General features: G+C 42.5%; 2 protein-coding genes across 2 annotated transcripts in view; both read left to right on the forward strand.

Moving 5' to 3' along the window:
* Window positions 1-22,953, forward strand: part of LOC100659978 (zinc finger protein 805-like) — a 66,367-nt gene that overhangs the window by 21,891 nt on the left and 21,523 nt on the right.
* AURKC (aurora kinase C) lies at window positions 10,128-13,369 on the forward strand. The gene is made up of 5 exons (XM_023543628.2): window positions 10,128-11,206; window positions 11,566-11,704; window positions 11,790-11,938; window positions 12,514-12,688; window positions 12,819-13,369. Exons 1-5 carry the CDS (start codon window positions 10,809-10,811, stop codon window positions 12,987-12,989), a joined length of 1,032 nt encoding a protein of 343 aa, XP_023399396.2. The 5' UTR covers window positions 10,128-10,808; the 3' UTR covers window positions 12,990-13,369.

Consider the following 22,953-nt stretch of genomic DNA (forward strand, 5'->3'; position numbering starts at 1 on the left):
TTAATGTTTAGAAACCTTACTTGCCTTCAGTACCTTTACACTCTTCAGTCTTTAATTTTCTCAAGTATTTCTTAGGCACCATGTTGGATGATGTAATTTTTGCTTCAGCTGTCAAATGTGTTTGTAAAAACTCAGGAGCAGTCTACTGCTGCTTTTACCCGTTCCATTGTTCTTTCTTCCTCCCTGGAATCTCAAACCTTTTACTGCTAACATTTCCTTTCTGTTTGGAGAACTTCCTCTAGCCTTCCTTCTATGGTGTGTCTGCTGGAGACAAACTTTCTTTGCTTTACTTCATCTGAAAATGTCTTTATTTCCTCTTCATTCCTGAAGGATATTTTTGTGGGATATAAGATTTGGGATTGGCAGTTCTTTAAGTACCTGAAAATCATAATGTCCCTTTCTTCTGGTTTCCATGGTTTCAGATTATAATCTTCTGCCATTTGAACCATTGTTCCTTTGTACACCAAGCATCATTTCTGTCTAGCTACTTCCAGAATGTTTTTCTTTGTCTATAATGTTCAGAAGTTTGATTATAATGTGTCTTGGTTTTGTAATTCTTTTGTTGCATAATTTATCCTGCTTGGTATTTGCTCAGGTTATTGAATCTGTAGGTGTGTGCCATTTGTTAAATGTGAGTAATTTGCAACTATTATATCTTCAAATGTTTTTTTCAGCCCCACACTCTTTCTGGGACTCTAATAACACAAATGTTAGATCTTTCATTATTTTCTCACAGGTCCCTGAGGCACTGACCCACACAACCCCTACCGCAGTCTATTTTTTCTCCATTGTTCAGATTGAATACTTTCTTTATCTGATTCTCTCCTCTGTCATCTCTAATCTGCTACTGAGCTTGTCCAGTGAGTTTTCATTTTGTTTTCTGCGTTTTTCAGTTGTATAATTTTCGTGTGGTTCTTTGTTACATCTTCTATTTCTTTGTTAACAGTGCCATAGAAGGACTCATTAAATACAAAAGAGTATAGTCCAAAGACATAATACTTTGGTGGTTTGTGTTAAATTTGGAGTAGAAATATTACCTTATCTGGAGGAATGGGAGTCCTAGAGTCTTCTACACAGGGCTCTACAAGTATTTCTAAGGGTCAAACTTACAACTTAGGGAGATCTGTAAATCACTTAGCATGTGTTCTCTAGGAATGGTTTGTGTATGGAATTCCACAGCTTTCTAGGCATTGTGAGAGCCTCAGAATAGAAGGGGTCACTTCTCTTCCAGCATTAGCCTTCCCCTCCTTTGTGGACCACATCCCCTCCCAACTTGCCTAGGACCTTTCGACTTCTTTTTATACCCCTGTTATCTGATATTTAATGTCTCCCTCTTGACCAACTCTTTCCCCATAATCTGTAGCTATGTTTAGGTCTCCAGTCTCATCCCCAAGTCTGTTTCCACCCTGTGTGCACTTCAAGCTCTACCCTTTTCTTCTCCCTCTTCTTTCACATATATGCTTTGTGAGTATGTTGTGTAAGGTTTCTGTCTCCACGTCTTCATGTCGCTTTCACGCTACAGATGACCAGAATGTCTTCCACCACCATCACCTGACTTGGGCAGGTCTCAGAAAGGTCCCTTTTGCTCTTCATCCCCTTGTTAGGCCTGTGTACTGTTTTCTGTTCTCTTTTCTAACTTGAAGGTCCTCTCCTGGCTTTTGTGGCTTCCTGCCCTTCATTTCCACAGGCTCTGTGTCTTCCTTCCATCTCAAATATTTTTGCTTTCCAGATCCATCTCTGGCCATTGACTTTCTCACTTACAACTTAATCCCTTATCAAAGCATTTTGCCATCAGTGATCTACAGAAAACCCCCAGATCCATGTATCCAGGCTGCATGTTTCTCATGGCTGTTACCCACTGCTCGTACTTCCATACTCTCCCTGGCACACACTGAGCCTGTGTGCATGTAGCATGTGGCCATGTCCATGGCTGTGCAGATGCTCCCATAATAATCCAATGAGCAAACAAAAATATAGTATCATTATATATTAGCCATTGTTTTAAATGTTTTACATACATTAACTTTTAACCTTCACAACAACACTGTGTGGTAGGTATGTTATTTTCATTTTACCCATCAGAAAACAGGCACAGAAAGTTTAAGGAGAATAGCCAACTTTGCATGATTATTAAATGTGAGAATAGGGACTGGAGTCCAATGTGACTCCAGAATCCATGTCCTTAACCATTTTACTATATTTGCTCTCACAGGGTGGGTCTTTGTTCTCCGGGTGACCCTTTTACCAAAATCGGATCTTGCAATGTACATTTCCCGGTAATTTTTCTCATTTTAACAATGCATCTTGGCCTCCCTGCAGGTTGAGATAAACTAAACTCATTCTTTTTACTGGCTGCATAATATTCTGCATATCTGTGTAGAAAATAAGGATAATGTGTGAATTTGAGGGAGGAAAGTAAGGAAAGGCTAAGACACATAGATGGTTTTAGATGTATTTGAGATGCCTGAAAAACATCTCCACAAATCCCACTAACTTCTTCCTTGTTGCCCAAGGCAGACACCTCGCAGCCATCTGTCCTTTCCATTAATCATCCCCACATTCAGCCACTGCCCGGTTCTGTTCATTCTACCTTTTTGTTCCTTAGTAAGTAGACATTCAGTTTATGTGTTTTAGTGAATGGCTGCACACAACAAAGTATTTTTATTATAAGTTTTGGCTTCCTCACAGAGTGTTTACCACAAAGCTGTGTATACAGGTGGCACCATGTGTGGCATATGTTGACCTGCAAGAGGTTCTGCGTCAATTCGATATGGCCAACATGATTATCATAGAAGTCATAGTGAATGACTGTGTTTGGAGGTCCTCAAAACCACCCCCATGTTCTCTGATTCACTGGGAAGGCTCACAGGACTCAGCTTATTGTTGTACTCAAGACTATATTATAGCAAGAAAAAACCTATTGCTGTTGAGTTGATTCCAACTCATAGCTACCCTGTAGAACAGAGTAGAACTGCCCCATAGGGTTTCCAAGGAGCAGCTGGTGGATTCGAACTGCTGACCTTTTGGTTACCAGCCTGGACTTTTTTGTGTGTGAGAGTGTGCTTTAAGTGAAAGTTTACAGCTTAGTTTCTCATGCAAAAATTTATACACACATTGTTATGTGACCCTACTTGCTATACCTATAATGTGACAGCACACTGCTCGTTTCCACCCTGGATTTCCTGTGTCCATTCAACGAGCTCCTGTCCCTTCCTGCCTTCTCATCTCGCCTCTGGATAGAAGCTACCCATTTAGTCTTGTGAATCTACTTGAACTAAGAAGCACACTCTTCACAAGTATCATTTTATGTCTTATAGTCCAGTCTAATTTTTGCCTGAAGAGTTGGCTTTGGGAATGGTTTTAGTGCTGGGTTAAGAGAGTCCAGAGGCCATGTCTTCTGGGGTTTCTCCCCAGCCTGAGCTGTTAACCACTGCGCCACCATGGCTCCTGTTACAGCAAAGGGATACAAAAATCAGCAAAGGAAAAACTGCATGGGCTGAAGTCAAGAAAGCAGGTGCAGTCATCAAGAGTCATGTCCCAATGGTGTCACATAGCACATGCTTAATTTAACCTCCTGGAGGTTGTGACAAAACATGAAATGTCTACCAGGGATACTCATTAAGACTCAATGCCCTAGATTTTTACTCGGGACTGGCCACATTGGTGCTATTTGTCTAGCACTTAACAAAATTCCAGACTCCCACAAGGAAAAAGCAGGTATTCAGAATGAATGACATTGTTTGCACAAACAATTCAGGCACAGTGAGCCACTCATTTCTGTGAGTGTTGAGAAACTTCCCAGAACCTAGGGTCCCAAACATCAACCAAGGGTGAAACTTGCAAGCTCAAAGGATAGCAGGACTACCATGGCAGAATGACTTAAATGTTATCAAAATGCTGGGAAAGTACAGATGACTGTAACACATTAAGCACTTTGCTGCAACAAAAGAATCAGCTTTGAGGTGAAGGGTTATACATCTTTAAACCATTGCAGCCCCCTCCCCCCCCCCAAAAAAAAAACAATCACAGTGGAACTTGTTAGAAAACAAGCCAGGATTTAATTCAGTGATGACAAGGTATAGAGGAATTCCGGTAAGAAAGGACCTTGCATCTGCATATAATTATGGATTGACACATTGGCTGCAACAATGGGCTCAAACATACATATTGTGAGGATGGCACAGGACCAGGCAACATTTCGTTTTGTTCCACGGGGTCACTGAGAACCAACTCGACAGCACCTAACAACAACAAATTATGTTAAAAAACCCGTTGCCATCGAGTCAATCCGACTCATAGCGACCCTATAGGACAGAGTAGAACTGCCCCACAGAGTTTCCAAGGAGCACCTGGTGGATTCAAAATGCCAACCATTTGGTTAGCAGCTGTAGCACTTGACCACTACGCCACCAGGGTTTCCACATTATATATATATATATATATATACACACTCAATGCCCTCAAGTGGGCTAACTGGCAAATATTCCCAGCTTTTGGTTTTTTAATGATGTAATGGCCAAATCAATGCTGTGTATTTCCGTATCACATTTGTCAACAATTTCTCATCCCCTCTTTGTTCCTGCTATTGAAACTTATGGCCTCTGGCTTCAACTATAATTTCAACTAAGAAACAATATCGGGTTTAGAATTAAGTACTGCATAATTAAGTGCAGACAGTTTGAAGAGTGTTGTAGGTATCAGGCATGTTCACTAATGTGGCTCTGAGTTTTGCTAGGAGGGAATGGAAGGAATTGGCCCCAACTGAGAGGGCCCTCTATGGAGACGTGTTGCTGGAGATGTATGGGAACCTTGTCTCTTTCGGTAAGGTCAGCTCTCCTTTGTACTCATAGTCCAGCCCACAGAAAGCTTTTCCTGTCTCAATGTGGGAACCTGGGATATCTCCAGAATGGTTAATGATGGGTGATAAACAGATCCGTTGCCCACCACCTTGAGTTTAGAGGTTTTTAATCTTTTTGGCCAAGTGTGTTACATATATTACAGTTGAATGGTCTCAGGTAAATTATAAATGGACAGGTTTTTTTGCCTCTGGAGCTGTGTCAAGAAGGTGTGCCCTTCCTGACTCAGCTCTTACCTACTGGTGACTTTAAGGAAATTTCTATTGGTGTGGCTTCCCTTTGATTTGGAAATCCACCTCAAACCATTAATAAAATGAATTTTAAAAGTTTAGCAAAGCAAATCAGCTATTTCCATGTCATATCCAAACACTAGTGTCAGTGCACCAAGCCAGATGTGATCTTTAAGTAGGAACAAGATGAAAAATCGAACAGAGGAAGGAGCAATGCCAAGGAGGGTCTGTCCAGGTGAGTTAGTAGAAACCAGGCAGTTGAGATACCATGGAAGTAAGATCTCAGTTATCTTGTGAGGGGCCAAGCATGACTAGTTGAGGGTTCCAAACACATGGACAACACCTTCAGATACTCTCCATGTCATTTCTCCAACTCAAAAGTCAAGGAAGTTTTAAACAAAGGTGGAGAGAGCACAGTACACAATCAAATCTCAGCTATCTCTCTGGCTTCAAAATGGAGAACAGATTGGAGAAAAGAAATGTGGATAAAAGGAGATCCAGTTAGAAAGGCAGAAGTCAAGGTGCTAGATGGTAGTAGTATGGACTAGGAAGGCAGTGATGGTTCCCATCAGAATCCCATTGTCTTCTTAGTTTAGTAGCATTCCGTCCACAGCAACTAGGATGATGCGTATTTGTGCCTAGTGCACTGTGGCATGTTTAACATGCCATTGGCTATATTTTGTCCATTATAACCAGGGACCTATCTAAACATTTGCTCATCAAGGTTTATAGTTAGACAGTAATCAGTCTGCTGGAAGTTTTACACAGCACAGTCTACCACTGCCCCACTAGGACTCCCTAATGGGAATAACAACAACAACAAAAAAACCAAACCCACTGCTGTCGAGTTGATTCTGACTCATAGCGACCGTACAGGACAGAGTAGAACTACCCCACAGAGTTTCCAAGGAGCACCTGGTGGATTTGAACTGCTGACCTCCGAAATTCCTTCCCAAAAGATAACCTTTGTAGTGGATGTAACCTGAGGTAACAGTCAAAGGATGCTGGCACATTATTGGAGTTCCAGTCATTTATCAACCAGTTTATCATCATCGTATGACCAAAATGTCCCAAAATGGTACCACTCAGATTTGCAGGCTTCTCTTTGACCTTGTCAGGTTCCAAAAGCACGGGTGATCTTGGCAAACATATGGCTTCACCCTTTTAGGCATATGGTAAAATTGTGCTGAGAGATGATATCATTCTCTTGCTCTGAGCTCTCAGGACACCAATGTATTGTTGAATTTCCCTCATTGCATAACCCATGTAGTCATTCCTTTCCCCTCAGCTATTTCTCCTTCCCATTTGTCACTGGCTTTAAACCAAACTTTTCCACCTGTGGAAGGGGCTTTTGTTTCACCAAGGTTCCCAGGTGGTGCAAATGGTATGCACTTTACTAAAGAGCCTTGGTGGTGCAGAGTGGTTAAGCACTTGATCTTTAACCTAAAGGTGGGCAGTTCAAACCCACCAGCTGCTCTGCTGCAGAAAAAATATGGCAGTTTGATTCTGTAAAGATTACAGCCTTGGAAACCCTATGGGGCAGTTCTACTCTGTCACATGAGGCTGCTATGATATGAGTTGGAATTGATGGCAACAAATTTTTTGATTTACTAACCTCACTGTTGGCAGTTCGAACTCATCTGTCTGTGCCACAGAATAAAGTCGTGGCAGTCTGCTTCTGTAAAGATTAGAGAAAAAGAAAAACTACAGAGCAGTTCTGTAACGCATGGGGCCATCGTGAGTTGGGATCAACTCGGTGAAAATGGGTTTTCTTGTTGCTATTTAGCCACTTTCCTGACCCAATTTGCTGGCAACAATACCAGTCTAGCAGGTGCCTCTCAGCCTATTTCCATTCATACAGGGTAGAACCACATGGGTATGGGGCTAGTGGGCTCTATGAACTGCCAGGCAAGACAGCTGCATTCACTGACAACCTCAGTTTTTCCAGATGCAGTGAAGGCACGATCCAACCCATCAGGCCCGTAGGAATTCTGGCATAAAGGTTTAAAGGTATAATTAGTTTTTTGCTTAGTGATCATCCCTGTTTTCAGCACCCATATTTTATCAGGTAGGAAAAAAGAAAGTTGACGTGATGTGGGGAAGGATTGCATAGGCGTATCAACATCCTCTCCTACACCTCTCCCCCCCATCCCCCCGGGAAAGTGCAGGAATGTATCTAGTGGACGCCCTCCTTTGGCCCTGTCTTGTTGAGTGTCAGTACACATCCACTTTGGAACTACCATCTGTTAAACCAAGGAACTTTTTGTTGGTCAGTCAAGAACCATTCATAGGTCACTGCTCATGTGGCAACAGGACCTAGCAGCTCCTGGAACAATGCCTGACACATTAAATGCTTGTTGAAGGAATTGACTGTAACCTGGAAATGTGTACACATAAGCATTTACAAAGAAAAAGTTATTACCTTTAAGGACATTGGTACAGAGGTGTAACAAGACTATATGTGAGAATTAACAGCATGGGATGTGGCCTAAAGTCTATGGAGTTTGGAGGAACAAAAGGAGATAAGCGATGCCTTGGAGTCTGCCCAGCCACACACGGCTGTAGTCACAGTGGTTGCTGATGAACGTAAGGAAGTAAGAAGGGCATTAAACACATTCCACTCTAACGAAACACCTATAAACACTCTCAACCATATCTTCTAATGATTCCCCTTGAGGAAGTTCTAGTCTGTGTCTGCTCTCAAAAAGAGATGTCACTAAGTGTCCCAACATGAAGGATGTTAACTCAGTGGTGGGCAACTGGTCTGTGTATTGCCCAATTAGTAATGCACTTGACTTTTGAAACAATACCCATTATAAACCTTTTCTCTTTTGGTCACTCAATTCTCCCCTAAACTCCCATTCTCAATCTCATTAGTTTTACTCTCACACCCAGAACAGATCCTGCCATTGAGACTATCCCATAATAAGTGATGCCAAGGGCTGCCGAGAGGACTCCATCCTGAATATCATCGGGTTCCATCTTAGATTCCAGATGCGCGCATGCAACCTACTTAGCATACGCTGCCATTCTGAGAAGTACCCTCCCCTTGAAGGAAGCCCACTAAATATTCATTACTCTATTGTCTCCACCAAACCCATATATGCCCTAGCCTTGCTTCCCTTTTCAAGTCAGTCTTTTGGAGAGGCTTTGATCCCCACTGACTCCTTTTACTTGACTCACGCAAAATAAAGCTTGCTGAAGATAAAGTTTGTCTTTTGCATGTATTCTTACCAGGAAAAGAGAAGGACCCTTTGTGTCACATTGGTGATTGGTAACACCATTTAAAAAAAATTCTAAGCAGGAGCTCACAGGCAGTTGGAGGGCGGTTTCTCAAAGTTACCACCAACCCAGACTGGACAATTTCGAGGCTTGCCCTGGCAGGTGCAGACTTTGATGGAAACAAAAGACAATGACTTTGTCTGTATCATTACCCAGGGCTAAGCATCTCTCCTGGAACTCTCAACAGATTTTATGAGAAGAGAGTGAGAATCACGATTTAAAAATTGGCTTATAAAGTGCTAATAAGAGCAGTTCAGAGACTTGTCTGGATGGCCAGCCTTGAGTCTGGAGCCATTTCCTAGCTGCCCTTGAGGCTGCATTACACCCAGAAGAGTTGCCTACTTCCTGTGGTGCTGCTTGTGAGGATGGAAGTGGGGTTGGGCCAATTGGCTGTGGCAGGGGAAAAGTGTCTACAGGTATGATAATGCCCAAAGAGTAGATTTCAAGTGCAAGAAGAACTGGAGCCTCCAGGTATCAGAGCTACCCTATTGTAGTTGTTAGTTGCCATAGTTGACTGTGATTCATGACAACCACACACGTGCAGAGTAGAACTGGTCCATTGAGTTTACAAAGCTGTGACTGAGACAGATAGGGTTAACTGTGCTGGTGGAACAAAAGAGCTGTTAAAAGATTAGTATCTAGAAGTTGGGTAAACAGGAACCACACCCTGTCAACATGCAATAAGGCTGAAACAACCCATAAATTACTATCTCCTTCTTAGTGTTCTTCTAGTCCAGTCCCCCTTTATAGGCTCCTGCATGCGCAGAAGAACAAAGTGTGACTGCTATTTAACCTTCCTTAGCCCTCCAAAGATGGTGATGTAGTGCCAAAGATCAGTACGCTTGTGCTATATCCCATAAGTGATGCCAAGGGCTGCTGAGAGGACTCCATATTGAATATCAGCAAGTTCCATTTCGGATTCCAGATGTGCAGGCAACCTAATTAACATGCACCACCATTCTGAAAAGTACTTGCCCCTTAAAATAAGTCCATTAAATATTCACTACTCTGTTGTCTCCACCGAACCCATGTAAGCCCTAGCCTTGCTTCCCTCTTCGAGTCAGTCTTTTGGAGAGGCTTAGATCCTAGTTGGCTCCTTTTGCTTGACTCAAGCAAAATAAAGCTTGCTGAAGATAAAGTTTGTCTTTCGCATATATTCTTACTCAGGAAAAGACAAGGACCCTTTGCGTCAGATTGGCAATCGGTAACATGACCTTTCAGAAGCAGATTGCCAGTTTGTCTTCCGAGGCGCCTCTGCACAAGTTCGAACTGCCAACCTTTCAGCTAGTGTAGTCGGTGCTTAACCGGTTGAACCACCCAGGGGTCTCTGAGTGTCCTCCAATCCTGGTTCTCAATCCAAGTGTAAGACTCTCTGCTCTTTGATTTCCATGGACCTCAGCTTCCCTCTTAATAATGTTAGCAACTGGGGCAGCAGTGGGTTGCACTCAGTGTTCTTGACCCTATCAAGCAAGAGCTGATTTCAGAGCTCATTTTTGGACACACACAAAAAAAAAGCCAGGGTGGATTACCCAATAAGCAAGGTAAACAGGAGTTTGTGCTTACTGTGTAAGGAACAATTTCACATGGATTTCACATCTTTCATAACCCACATCTTTGGATACTCTGCCCCTGGTAAGTGGCCATCTCACATCCTGCCCTTTCTGGAACCTGCTTTTACTCCTCCCCCTACCCTTTCCCATCTGCCTCATTCCAGCCTCCATTTCACCTTGACCCCCCCTCACCCTGCGGGGTCAGCCCAAGTTCTGCTCCCACCCTTCCAGTCTTTTCAGCCAACTGCCTTCAGCCCCTGGCCCAATGCGCCCACTTCTGTCTCTCCTATTGGGCCCTCACTGCTTCCGGTTTCCACTTCTCCCAATGGTAATCAGCCAGCAACCACCGGCTCAGCCAATGGGAGAGGGGCAGGGAGTATAAACGGTCCCGGCCGCAACGTCCAGCATTACCCAACCTTGAGGTTTGTAGGTCACGTGAGCTGCAGAAGACTCTTGGGCTTTTGGGGTTCGAGCTCCTGAGCAGGCATCCTATCTCCCCTCCGTTCAGAATTCCGTGGAGCTGAACACCCAGCTCCAAAGGGCTCAGGAAGGCATTGGGTCGCCATCAAATCTTCCCTCATGAGTTGCCGGAAAGCTGAGATGAAGTCGGGCCATGCTCAGGCCACAGGTGAAGGGAATAAGAACCAGGTTCCGAGAATGAGTGCTGACAGGAAGGGACTAGAGTATTTGTGTGTGTGTGCACAGAATAAATGTTAACATCTCTTTTTTTTTCTTTTTCCCAGTAGCTACAGAGAGCCAGGAGCAGCCCAGGATAGCGAACTTGTGAGAGTCTTTGGATTTGAACCTGGAGGAGGATGGGATGAAGGAAGAGAGAGAGGGAGCAGAGTGTAGACTGACTGGACTGAGAGCTGTTATGCCAACTGAATGCCATGCCAGACCCTTGGAAAGGGAAAGGCGCAGAGGGAGGGTCAAGCGCAGAGGGAGGGTCAAGCGCAGAGGGAGGGTCAAGCGCAGAGGGAGGGTCAAGCGCAGAGGGAGGGTCAAGCGCAGAGGGAGGTAAACCCTCGCTATTTTATCCCTGCCGGTCTCTCCACCTCCCTCCAGAAGTGGCGCTGTTTTCTTCCTTTCCCATCAGGCGGCGCTTAAGGATTGATGACTTTGAAATCGGGCGTCCGCTGGGCAAGGGGAAATTTGGCAATGTGTACCTGGCTCGACTCCAGGAGAACCACTTCCTTGTGGCCCTGAAGGTCCTCTTCAAGTCGCAGATAGAGAAGGAAGGGCTGGAGCATCAGCTGCGCAGGGAAATTGAAATCCAAGCCCACCTACAGTAAGGACACTTGTCTGGATGAGTCTCCCACAGAGATTCTGTACTCTGTCCTCCTTTTTTTTTTTCCAGTTCGGATATCTGAACTCAGCTTTGACCCAATTACTACCTCCAAACTATCCTTTGCTTCCACCTCAAAGATTTTTTTCTCTGCAGTTCAGTGCAATTACACAATGTAGAGTTCTACCCTGTGCCTGATCCCCTCATTCTGATTGATGCCTCTTCTTTCCTCTCTCACTCCCAGAGGGGGCCCTTGCTATCTAGTCCCAGCTCAATTTGCCCCAAGTATGGCCAATCACTTGGGCAGCATCATGGGTTGGGCCCCAGGAAGGAGCCTGACCAGACCTCCATTCCTCCTCTAGACACCCCAACATCCTGCGCCTCTACAACTACTTCCATGACTCGCGGCGGGTGTACCTGATTCTGGAATATGCTCCAAGGGGCGAGCTCTACAAGGAGCTGCAAAAGAGCCACAGATTAGATGAGCAGCGTACAGCTACGGTCAGGTGGGGGGGCGGGGAGGGCTGGGGCCCTGAGATCCATGTGGGCTGCTGGCTGTATGAGTGGCTTTTTACTTCCTCACAAGATAATGGAGGAGCTGGCAGATGCCCTGATTTACTGCCATGAGAAGAAGGTGATTCACAGGGATATTAAGCCAGAGAACCTACTACTGGGGCTCAGGGGTGAGGTGAAGATTGCAGACTTTGGCTGGTCTGTGCACACCCTCTCTCTACGGTAGGTGGTGGTGGGGTGGGGCATGGGTGTCTGTTGGGAATGATCCAGTTTAATTCATCCCACACATAAAACTTAGATACAATCTTGGGTCTGTGTTTGAAGAGTGCCTTTTTCAAATACATACATTTAATGTGTATTTAGACTTAAAGACTATGGCTCAATTACACCTTCTATTTTCTGATCTATTTTAATATATAAATTTACACATAAGTTTCCATGCAAATAAGAATCATGTCACCATAATTCGTGTAATGTATTTCATTATGTGAATAAACCATAGTGTATTTAATGATCCCTTCCTGATGCACTTTCAGTTTGTTCCAAATCACTCACTTGATGCTTAGAATATTCTTGTGCAAACATCCTTGATCATGAGCTAAATAATTTTATGAATAATTCTAAAATAGAGGATTGGTAGTCCAAGTGCTTGCCTTCTCTGGGACCTAGATCCCATCCAGGCCAAACAGAAGCGTTCTCCACAGGCCATAGGGATAGAAGCAGGACTTCCGGCCTCTTGTGACATACGTTATCTGCATGAGAGGGTTCTTCCCAGTGTGCCCTTTGCCCTCCTCTAGGAGAAAGACAATGTGTGGGACCCTGGACTACTTGCCCCCAGAAATGATTGAAGGGAGAACATACGACGAGAGGGTGGATTTGTGGTGCATCGGGGTGCTCTGTTATGAGCTGCTGGTGGGCAATCCACCCTTCGAGAGCCCCTCACACACCGAGACCTACAGACGCATCCTCAAGGTGGAATGGCCATGCTACTAAGGTTGCCTAATAACGTCCAGCATAGACCCTTGAATGGACTCAAGGGAACAGGGAGAGTATCAGCCAAAGAAATTAACCAGACTTCTCTCTCTTCTTCCGGCCGCATCAGGTAGACGTGAGGTTTCCCTCCTCAATGCCTTCTGGCGCCCAGGACCTTATCTCCAAGCTGCTCAGATACCAGCCCTTCGAGCGTCTGGCCCTGGCCCAGGTCCTGGAGCACCCCTGGGTCCAGGCCCACTCCCAGAGGGTGCTGCCTCCCTCTGCTCAGATGGCTTCCTGAACCCTGCCTGCCCTGTTCCTTTGTGTTTGTTTGAAGAGCTTGCCTGGCTCTGCTACCTCATCTGTCTTTTTCTTTCTTATTTTTATGGTGCAAGATACTAATTAATAAAAGTTGAGTCATTTTGTACCAGGTTTTTATAGTTGTGTGTCTTTAGGTAGGTTCTTTCCTTTTTTTCTTTTTAATAGTATCTTATTATATCTTAGGTGGAAGTGTACACAGCAAAACAGGTTCTGATTCAACAATTCCTACACATTGTTCAGTGATATTGGTCACAGTCCTCACATTGTATCAGCATTCTCTTCTAGTTGTTCCATTCCCGTTAACTTAGTTTCATACCCTTCCACCCCCCCCCCCGCCCCCATCTATGCTTTACAGTATTTGTTGACCATTTGGTCTCATACAGATTATTTTTAAAAAGTGCAATACTCAGGACGCGGGACCAAGATGGCAGAATAGACAGACACTTCCGTCGAGCCCTCTTTACAACACAGACCCGAAAAAACGAGTGAAACGAGTGTATTTGTGACAAGCTGGAAGCCCTGAGCATCAAAGGCAAGCTTAGAGGGGCAGGGGGAGGAAGAGGCCGTACAGAAGTAGAGAAGAGTTACCAGACCTGAATCGAGGGAGCCCTCAGGCACCATTCCCGGAGCAGCGGCTGCAGCGGCGGCGGGCTGACACTAGCGTTCGGGCGCAGTTTCCTCAGGGAGAAGCAGCCAGCCACACAGCCCACTCACACCTCCGGAACCTGAGGAGAACGACACACTCTAGGCAAAAGCTAAGTACTTGCGTATATTTTACCGTGCCCCCCGACCCCACCCCCAAGCCGGCTTAAGCGGCTGAATCCCTGGGCCTGAGATAGACCCTAGGGAGCACCAGGAGCAGTCCTCCCGGCTTTGGGGAGGGAAAAAATTTCCAACTCGGGGGGAAAAGATAATTTGCTAGCTCCATTAACCGGGGGAGCTCAGGACAGAAGCAGCTCCTGTCCAGGCATAAGCCGTCCGTGGACCTTGAGCAACTTTCCCTTCGGCATGGGCCTGTGTGGGCCTATTTCTGGAGAATAGGCCCTTCTTGGCAAACTCCAACCATTTCAGCTGTGCAGTGGAGAGGTGGGTGTTTGACATTTCACATTGCTTTGCCTATTAAACAAGGTCCTCATTTACCCACATCAGGGACCTAAGGACTGGTAGCTCCACTCAGGTCACCCAGCCACCCGTGACAGGGGTCCAAAGATAAGTGGTACCTCCCAGTCCTTAAAACCAAAAACTTTGGGTGCCCACGGCCCCTCTGCAGAACCCACCAACCAGCATACTCTAGGCAAGAGGGACACGTTTTCCTCAGAGACACTCGGGGGTCGGTTCTTAGCCCCCTGCCTTGTTCAGAGCATGACCCCCTGCTGCAATCAGATACCGGTATATACGCCAATCACCCCTGCCCCTCTAAGACTGTAGGACAGAGCGTGTACCACACACTTGATATCAGCTACCTGGAAACCTGAGCTGAATTCATACAAGAAAACTGAATGGACTCCTAGACTGATAGACCTGATAACAGCTCTAGCCAGCTGGGGACAGGACACCAGAGCTACAAAGGTGAAAATAATCAAGCTGGCTCACTCAAGCAACCCATAGGGGTATACCAAAACAAAACAAAGAAAGCAGCTACGACACAGTAAGCAAGCATAAACTAATACAATAACTTATAGATGGCATGGAGACAACAGTCAATATCAAGTCACATAAAGAAACAGACCATGATCACCTCAACAGGCTCTCAAAACAAAGAATCCAGGGATCTTGTAGATGAAAGTGCATTCCTGGAATTACCAGATGCAGAATACAATAGTTTAATATACAGAACTCTTCAAGACATCAGGAAGGAAATGAGGCAATACACAGAACAAGCCAAGGAACACACAGATAAAGCAACTGAAGAAGTTAGATTATTCAGGAACATAATGAAAAGTTTAATAAGCTGAAAAAAATCCATAGACAGACAGTAATCAGAAATTCAGAAGATTAACAATAAAATTACAGAATTAGATAACTCCATAGAAAGTCAGAGGAGCAGAATTGAGCAAGTAGAAGCTAGAATTTCTGAACTTGAAGATAAATCACTTGGCATTAATATATTTGAAGGAAAATCAGATAAAAGAATGTAAAAAAATGAAGAAACCTTAAAAATCATGTGGGACTCTATCAAGAGAAATAACCTACGAGTGATTGCAGTACCAGAACAGGGAGGGATAACAGAAAATACAGAAAAAAATGTTGCAGATTTGTTGGCAGAAAACTTCCCTGATACTGTGAAAGATGAGAAGATATCTAACCAAGATGCTCATCAAACTCCACATAAGGTAGATCTTAAAAGAAAGTCACCAAGACATATTATAATCAAGCTTGCCAAAACCAAAGATAGAGAATTATAAGAGCAGCGAGGGATAAACGACAAGTCACCTACAAGGGAGAGCCAATAAAAATAAGCTAGTACTACTCGGCAGAAACCACGCAGGCAAGAAGGCAATGGGATGACATATTTAAAAAACTGAAGGAAAAAATTGCCTGCCAAGAATCATATATCCATGAAAACTGTCTCTTAAATATGAAGGTGAAATTAAGACATTTCCAGATAAACACAAGTTGAGGGAATTCGTAAAACCCAAACCAAAACTACAAGAAATACTAAAGGGAGTTCTTTGGTTACAAAATCAATAATATCAGGTATCAACCCAAAACTAGAACACTGGGCAGAACAACCAGAAGTCAACCCAGACAGGGAAATCCAAAAAAACAAAGCAAGATTAAAAAAAAAGCCCAACACAGGGTAACGGCAAAGAAGACAACATTAAAATAATAAAGAGGGACAAAGAAATGTAATCATACACCTTCCATATGAAGAGGAAAATACTGCGATACAAAGAAATAAAAGTTAGTTTTAAATTTAGAAAAATAGGGGCAAATAATAAGGTAACCACAAAAGAGACAAACTATCCTACTCATCAAAATAAAATACAAGGGAAAAATACAGACTCAGCAGAAACAAAATCAATAACAACAAATATGAGGAAAGGACAATATATAAAGAAAATCTACTCAGCACATAAAATCAAGTGGGAAAAAGAAACTGTCAACACACAAAAAAAGACATCAAAATGATAGCACTAAGGTCATACCTATCCATAATTACCCTGAATGTAAATGGACTAAATACACCAATAAAGAGACAGAGAGTGGCAGAATGGATTAAAAAACAAGATCCATCTATATGCTGCCTACAAGAGACATACCTTAGACTTAGAGACACAAACAAACTAAAAGTCAAAGGATGGAAAAAATATAGCAAGCAAACAACAATCAAAAAAGAGCAGGAGTGGCAATATTAATTTCTGACAAAATAGACTTTAGTTAAATCCATCAGACAGGATAAGGAAGGACACTATATAATGATTAAAGGGACAATACACCAAGAAGATATAACCATATTAAATATGCACCCAATGACAGGGCTGCAAGATACATAAAACCAACTCTATCAGTGTTGAAAAGTGAGATAGACAGCTCGACAATAACAGTAGGAGACTTTAACACACCACTTTCGGTGAAGGACAGGACATCCAGAAAGAAGCTCAATAAAAACACGGAAGATCTAAATGCCAGTCAACCAACTTGACCTCGTAGAAATATATAGAACATTCCACCCAACAGCAACCAAGTATACTTTCTTTTCTAGTGCACATGGAACATTCTCTAGAATAGACCACATATTACGTCATAAAGCAAGCCTTAGCAAGAATCCAAAACACGGAAATATTACAAAGCATCTTCTCTGACTATAAGGCCATAAACGTGGAAATCAATAATGGGAAAAGTAATCAAACACTTGGAAACTGAACAAAACCCTGCTCAAAAAAGACTGGATTATAGAAGACATTAAGAATGGAATAAAGAAATCCAGAGAATCCAATAAGAATGAAAACACTTCCTATCAGAACCTTTGGGATACAGCAAAAGTGGTGCTTAGAGGCCAATTTATATCAATAAATGCACACATCCAAAAAGAAGAAAGGGCCAAAATCAAGGAATTATCCCTACAACTTGAACAAATAGAAAGAGAGCAACAAAAGAAACCCACAGGCACCAGAAGAAAACAAATAATAAAAATTAGAGCTGAACTAAATGAAATAGAAAACAGAAAAACAATTGAAAGAATTAACAAGACCAAAAACTGGTTTTTTTGAAAAAATCAACAAAATTGATAAACCACTGGCCAAACTGACAAAAGAAAAACAGGAGAGGAAGCAAATAACCTGAATAAGAAATGAAATGGGTGATATTACAACAGACGCAACTGAAATTAAAAGAATCATATCAGATTATTATGGGAAACTATGCTCAAACAAACTTGAAAACCTAGAAGAAATGGATAAATTCCTAGAAACACACTACCTACCTAAACCAACAAAAACAGAGTAGAACAACTAAACAGACCCATAACAAAGGAAGAGATTGAAATGGTAATCAAAAAACTCCCAACAAAAAAAAGCCCTGGTCCAGATGCCTTAGCTGCAGAGTTCTACCAAACTTTCAGAGAAGAGTTAACACCACTACTACTAAAGGTATTCAGAGCATAGAAAATGACAGAATACTACCAAACTCATTCTATGAAGCCACCATATTCCTGATACCAAAACCAGGTAAAGACACCAAAAGAAAAGAAAATTATAGACCTGTATCCCTCATGAACGTAGATGCAAAAATCCTCAACAAAATTCTAGCCAACAGAATTTAACAACATATCAAAAAAATAAGTCACCATGACCAAGTGGGATTCATACCAGGTATGCAGGGATGATTCAACATTAGAAAAACAATTATATAAATAAAACAAAAGACAAGAATCCCATGATTTTATCAATGCAGAAAAGGCATTTGACAAAGTTCAACACTCATTCATGATTAAAAACTCCCAGCAAAATAGGAATAGAAGGAAAATTCCTCAACATAATAAAGGGCATTTATACAAAGCCACAGCCAACATTACCCTAAATTGAGAGAGCCTGAAAACATTCCCACTGAGATCGGGAACCAGACAAGGGTGCCCTTTATCACCACTCTTATTCAACATTGTGCTGGAAGTCCTAGCCACAGCAATTAGGCTAGATAAAGAAATAAAGGGCATCCAGATTGGCAAGGAAGAAGTCAAAGTATCTCTATTTGCAGATGACATGATCTTATACACAGAAAACCCTAAGGAATCCTCCAGAAAACTACTGAAACTAATAGAAGAGTTCAGCAGAGTATTGGGATACAAGATAAACATAAAAAAATCAGTTGGATTCCTCTACACCAACAAAAAGAACATGGAAGAGGAAATCACCAGATCAATGCCATTTACAGTAGCCCCCAAGAAGATAAAATACTTAGGAATAAATCTTACCAGAGATGTAAAAGACTTATACAAAGAAAACTACAGTACACTTCTGCAAGAAACCAAAAGAGACTTACATAGAACATACCTTGCTCGTGGATAGGAAGACTTAACATTATAAAAATGTCTACTCTACCAAAAGTGATTTATACATTTAATACAATTCTGATCCAAATCCCAAGGACATTCTTTAATGAGTTGGAGAAACAAATCACCAATTTCATCTGGAAGGGAAAGAGGCCCCGGATAAATAAGGCATTAGTGAAAAAGAAGAACAAAGTGGGAGGCCTTACTGTACCTGATTTTAGAACCTATTATACCGCCACAGTAGTCAAAACAGCCTGGTACTGGTAGAACAACAGATACATGGATCAATGGAACAGAATTGAGAATCCAGACCTAAATCCATCCACATAAGAGCAGTTGATATTTGAGAAAAGCCCCAAAACAGTTAACTGGGGAAAAGAGAGTCTTTTTAACAAATGGTGCTGGCATAACTGGATATCCATCTGAAAAAAAATGAAACAAGACCCATACCTCACTCCATGTGCAAAAACTAACTCAAAAGTGGATCAAAGACCTAAATATAAAATCTAAAACGATAAAGATCATGGAAGAAAAAATAGGGACAACGTTAGGAGCCCTAATACATGGCATAAACAGTATACAAAACATTATAAAGAATGTAGAAGAAAAACTAGATAACTGGGAGCTCCTAAAAATCAAACGCCTATGCTCATCCAAAGAGTTCACTAAAAGAGTAAAAAGACTACCTACAGACTGGGAAAAAGTTTTTACGTATGACATTTCTGATCAGCGCCTGATCTCTAAAATCTACATGATACTGCAAAAACTCAACTGCAAAAAGACAAATAACCCAATTAAAAAATGGGCAAAAGATAGGAATAGACACTTCACTAACGAATACATTCAGGTAGCTAACAGATATATGAGGAAATGTTTACGCTCACTAGCCATTAGAGATATGCAGATCAAAACTACAATGAGATTTCATGTCACTCCAACAAGGCTGGCATTAATCCAAAAAACACAAAATAATAAATGTTGGAGAGGCTGTGGAGAGATTGGAACACTTATACACTGCTAGTGGGAATGTAAAATGGTACAACCACTTTGGAAATGGATTTGGTGCTTCCTTAAAAAGCTACAAATAGAACTACCACAGGATCCAGCAATCCCACTTTTTGGAATCTATCCTAGAGAAATAAGAGCCTTTACACGAACAGATATATGCACACCCATGTTTACTGCAGCACTGTTTACAATAGCAAAAAAACGGAAGCAACCAAGGTGCCCATCAATGGATGAATGTATAAATAAATTATGGTATATTCACACAATGGAATACTATGCATCAATAAAGAACAGTGAGGAATCTGTGAAACATTTCATATCATGGAGGAACCTAGACGGCATTATGCTGAGTGAAATTTTAAAGAATAAAAATAAAACAAAAATTAGTGAAATTAGTCAGATGCAAAAGGACACATATTGTATGAGACCACTATCATAAGAACTTGAGGAATAGTTTAAACTGAGAAGAAAACATTCTTTCGTGGTTACGGGGGGGGGGAGGGAAGGGGGAGGGAGGGTGGGAGAGGGCTATTCACTAATTAGATAGTGGATAAGAACTACTTTAGGTGAAGGGAAAGACAGCACACAATACAGGGGAGTTCAGCACAATTGGACTGAACCAAAAGCAAAGAAGTTTCCTGAATAAACTGAATGCTTTGAAGGCCAGCGTAGCAGGGGCAGGTGTCTGGGGACCATGGTTTCAGGGGGCATCTAAGTCAATTGGCATAATAAAATCTATTAAGAAAACATTCTGCATCCCACTTTGAAGAGTGGTGTTTGGGGTCTTAAACGCCAGTAAGCAGCCATCTAAGATGCATCAATTGGTCTCAACCGACCTGGATCAAAGGAGAATGAAGAACACCAAGGACACAAGGCATTTACGAGCCCAAGAGGCAGAAAGGGCCACATGAACCAGAGACTACATCATCCTGAGACCAGAAGAACTAGATGGTGCCTGGCTATAACCGATGACTGCCCTGACAGGGAACACAACAGAGAACCCCTGAGGGAGCAGAAGAGCAGTGGGATGCAGACCCCCAAAATCTCATAAGACCAGACTTAATGGTCTGAGACTAGAGGGACCCCAGTGGTCATGGCCCTCAGACCTTCTGTTGGCCCAGGACAGGAACCATTCCCGAAGCCAACTCTTCAGACATTGATTGGACTGGACAATGGGTTGGAGAGGGATGCTGGTGAGGAGTGAGCTTCTTGGATGAGGTGGACACTTGAGACTATGTTGGCATCTTCTGCCTGGAGGGGAGATGAGAGGGTGGAGGGGGTTAGAAGCTGGCGAAATGGACACGAAAAGAGAGAGTGGAGGGAGAGAGCGGGCTGTCTTATTAGGGGGAGAGTAATTGGGAGTGTGTAGCAGGGTGTATATGGGTTTTTGTGTGAGAGACTGACTTGATTTGTAAACTTTCACTTAAAGCACAATAAAAATTATTAAAAAAGTTATTAAAAAAAAGTGCAATACTCAAGAGTGATATTTAGAACTTTATGAGCAAGCCTGCTACTTAGCTAAAAGATGACATGAGGAGATAGTTTTGGCTCAGGGCTTAAAATAATATCTCAGGGTAATAGTCTGAGGGATTCTCCTGTCTCAGAGTCCAGTAACTGGATTTTTTTTTTTGAGAATTTGAAGTTCTGTTCCATGTTTTTCTCCTTTTCTTTCAGGATCCATTTGTTACGGTCCTGATCAGAAGTACGGTAGTTGTAGCCAGACACCATCTAGTTCTTCTGGTCTTGGTAGAGGAGGCTGTAGTTCATGTAGATAATCCTGTAGACCAGGATCTGAATCTCAAGTTTCCTTCTTTCTCTTTTGCTCCAGATGAGTGTGGACCAATAGTAATATCTTAGATAGCTGCTTACAAGTTTTTAAGACCCTAGACTAGTATGTCTTGTGAAAGCTCTATGCCATGGGAGTGGCCCAAGATTATGCCCCTTCTGGCCCCCAGGGCAGTGCCTTCACCATTCTCTGTAAAAACTAGTGCCTAATTTCTGCAGATAAATTCTATTGTCCATTGCTCATGTTTTTGTCTTTTGTTTTTTTAAAGTTGGTATCTTTTCAATTCCAGTGGGGAAATATTTTATTACCCTTCTTAAATTTCCATGTGCAGCTTTGGAAATTCAATGGTCTCCTAGTCAACAAACTCCTAGGTTCCTCTTTAGAAATAGATAACACACTATGACTTCAATATGCTCAGCTGGGGTTCCACCTTATAGAAGAATTTCCCTACCTCCAGAAAGACTCTTTTCTAGGATATCCTGCTGCTTTAAAACATCGGATTTGCTTCTTCTCTCTACCTGTGTTGGAGGTTTCAGTCTCTGCCTTATGCTTTCTCATGAACTTGTGGAGAGCCTGCCAGGAAACATAGACTGAAAGTCAGTAATCCACTAAGCGCTTCCCTTGTAACCAACAGCACATATATGTATGTATATTGTGCATTTGCATCTACATATGTTGTTTTTATTAGGTGCTGTAGAGTCAGTTCCAACTCATAGTGACCCCGTACACCACAGAACGAAATACTGCCTGGTCCTGCGCCATCCTCACAATTGTTGTTACGCTTGACCTCGTTGTTGCAGCCACTGTGTCAATCCATCTCATTGAGGGTCTTCCTCTCTTTCGTTGACCCTCTATTTTACCACGCATGATGTCCTTCGCCAGGCACTGGTCTCTCCTAATGACATGTCCAAAGTATGTGAGACAAAGTCTTGCCATCCTTGGTTCTGCGGAGCATTCTGGTTGTACTTCTTCCAAGACAGATTTGTTCATTCTTCTGGCAGTCCAACAGCCTAAATCGAATGCATCAATTCTTCTTTGGTCTTCCTTATTCATTGTCCAGCTTTTGTATGCATATGAGGTAACTGAAAATACCACGGCTTGGGTCAGGCACACCTTACTTCTCAAAGTAATATTTTTGCTTTTTAACACTTGAAAGAGGTCTTTTGCTGCAGATTTGCCCAATGCAATACATCATTAGATTTCTTGACTGCTGCTTCCATGGGTGCTGATTGTGGATCCAAGTAAGACGAAATCCTTGACAACTTCAAAATTTTCTCCACTTATCATGATCTTACTTACCGCTCCAGTTGTGAGGATTTTTGTTTTCTTTATGTTGAGGTGCAATCCATACTGAAGGCTATATAGTCTTTGATCTTCATCAGTAAGTGCTTCAAGTCCTCTGCACTTTCAGCAAGCAAGGTGGGTTTGAATTACCAACCTTTTGGTTAGCAGCCGAATGCTTAACCACTGAGCCAAGAGAGTGAGAGACACCGCTAAAATGAGGTACAGAATCTCATCATTCACCCCTCAACTGTGTCTGAGAAACCTAGTTCTATCCTGCCACAGCTGAGTTCTCTTGAGCACCTTTCCTCTCATCCTCTTATGGGAAAGAAACCCATAACTGCATGGTAAATTTCATAGGATTTATAGTTAGATTTT

This window comes from Loxodonta africana, chromosome 11 (genome assembly GCF_030014295.1).
Source record: "Loxodonta africana isolate mLoxAfr1 chromosome 11, mLoxAfr1.hap2, whole genome shotgun sequence".
Classification (NCBI taxonomy): Eukaryota; Metazoa; Chordata; class Mammalia; order Proboscidea; family Elephantidae; genus Loxodonta; species Loxodonta africana.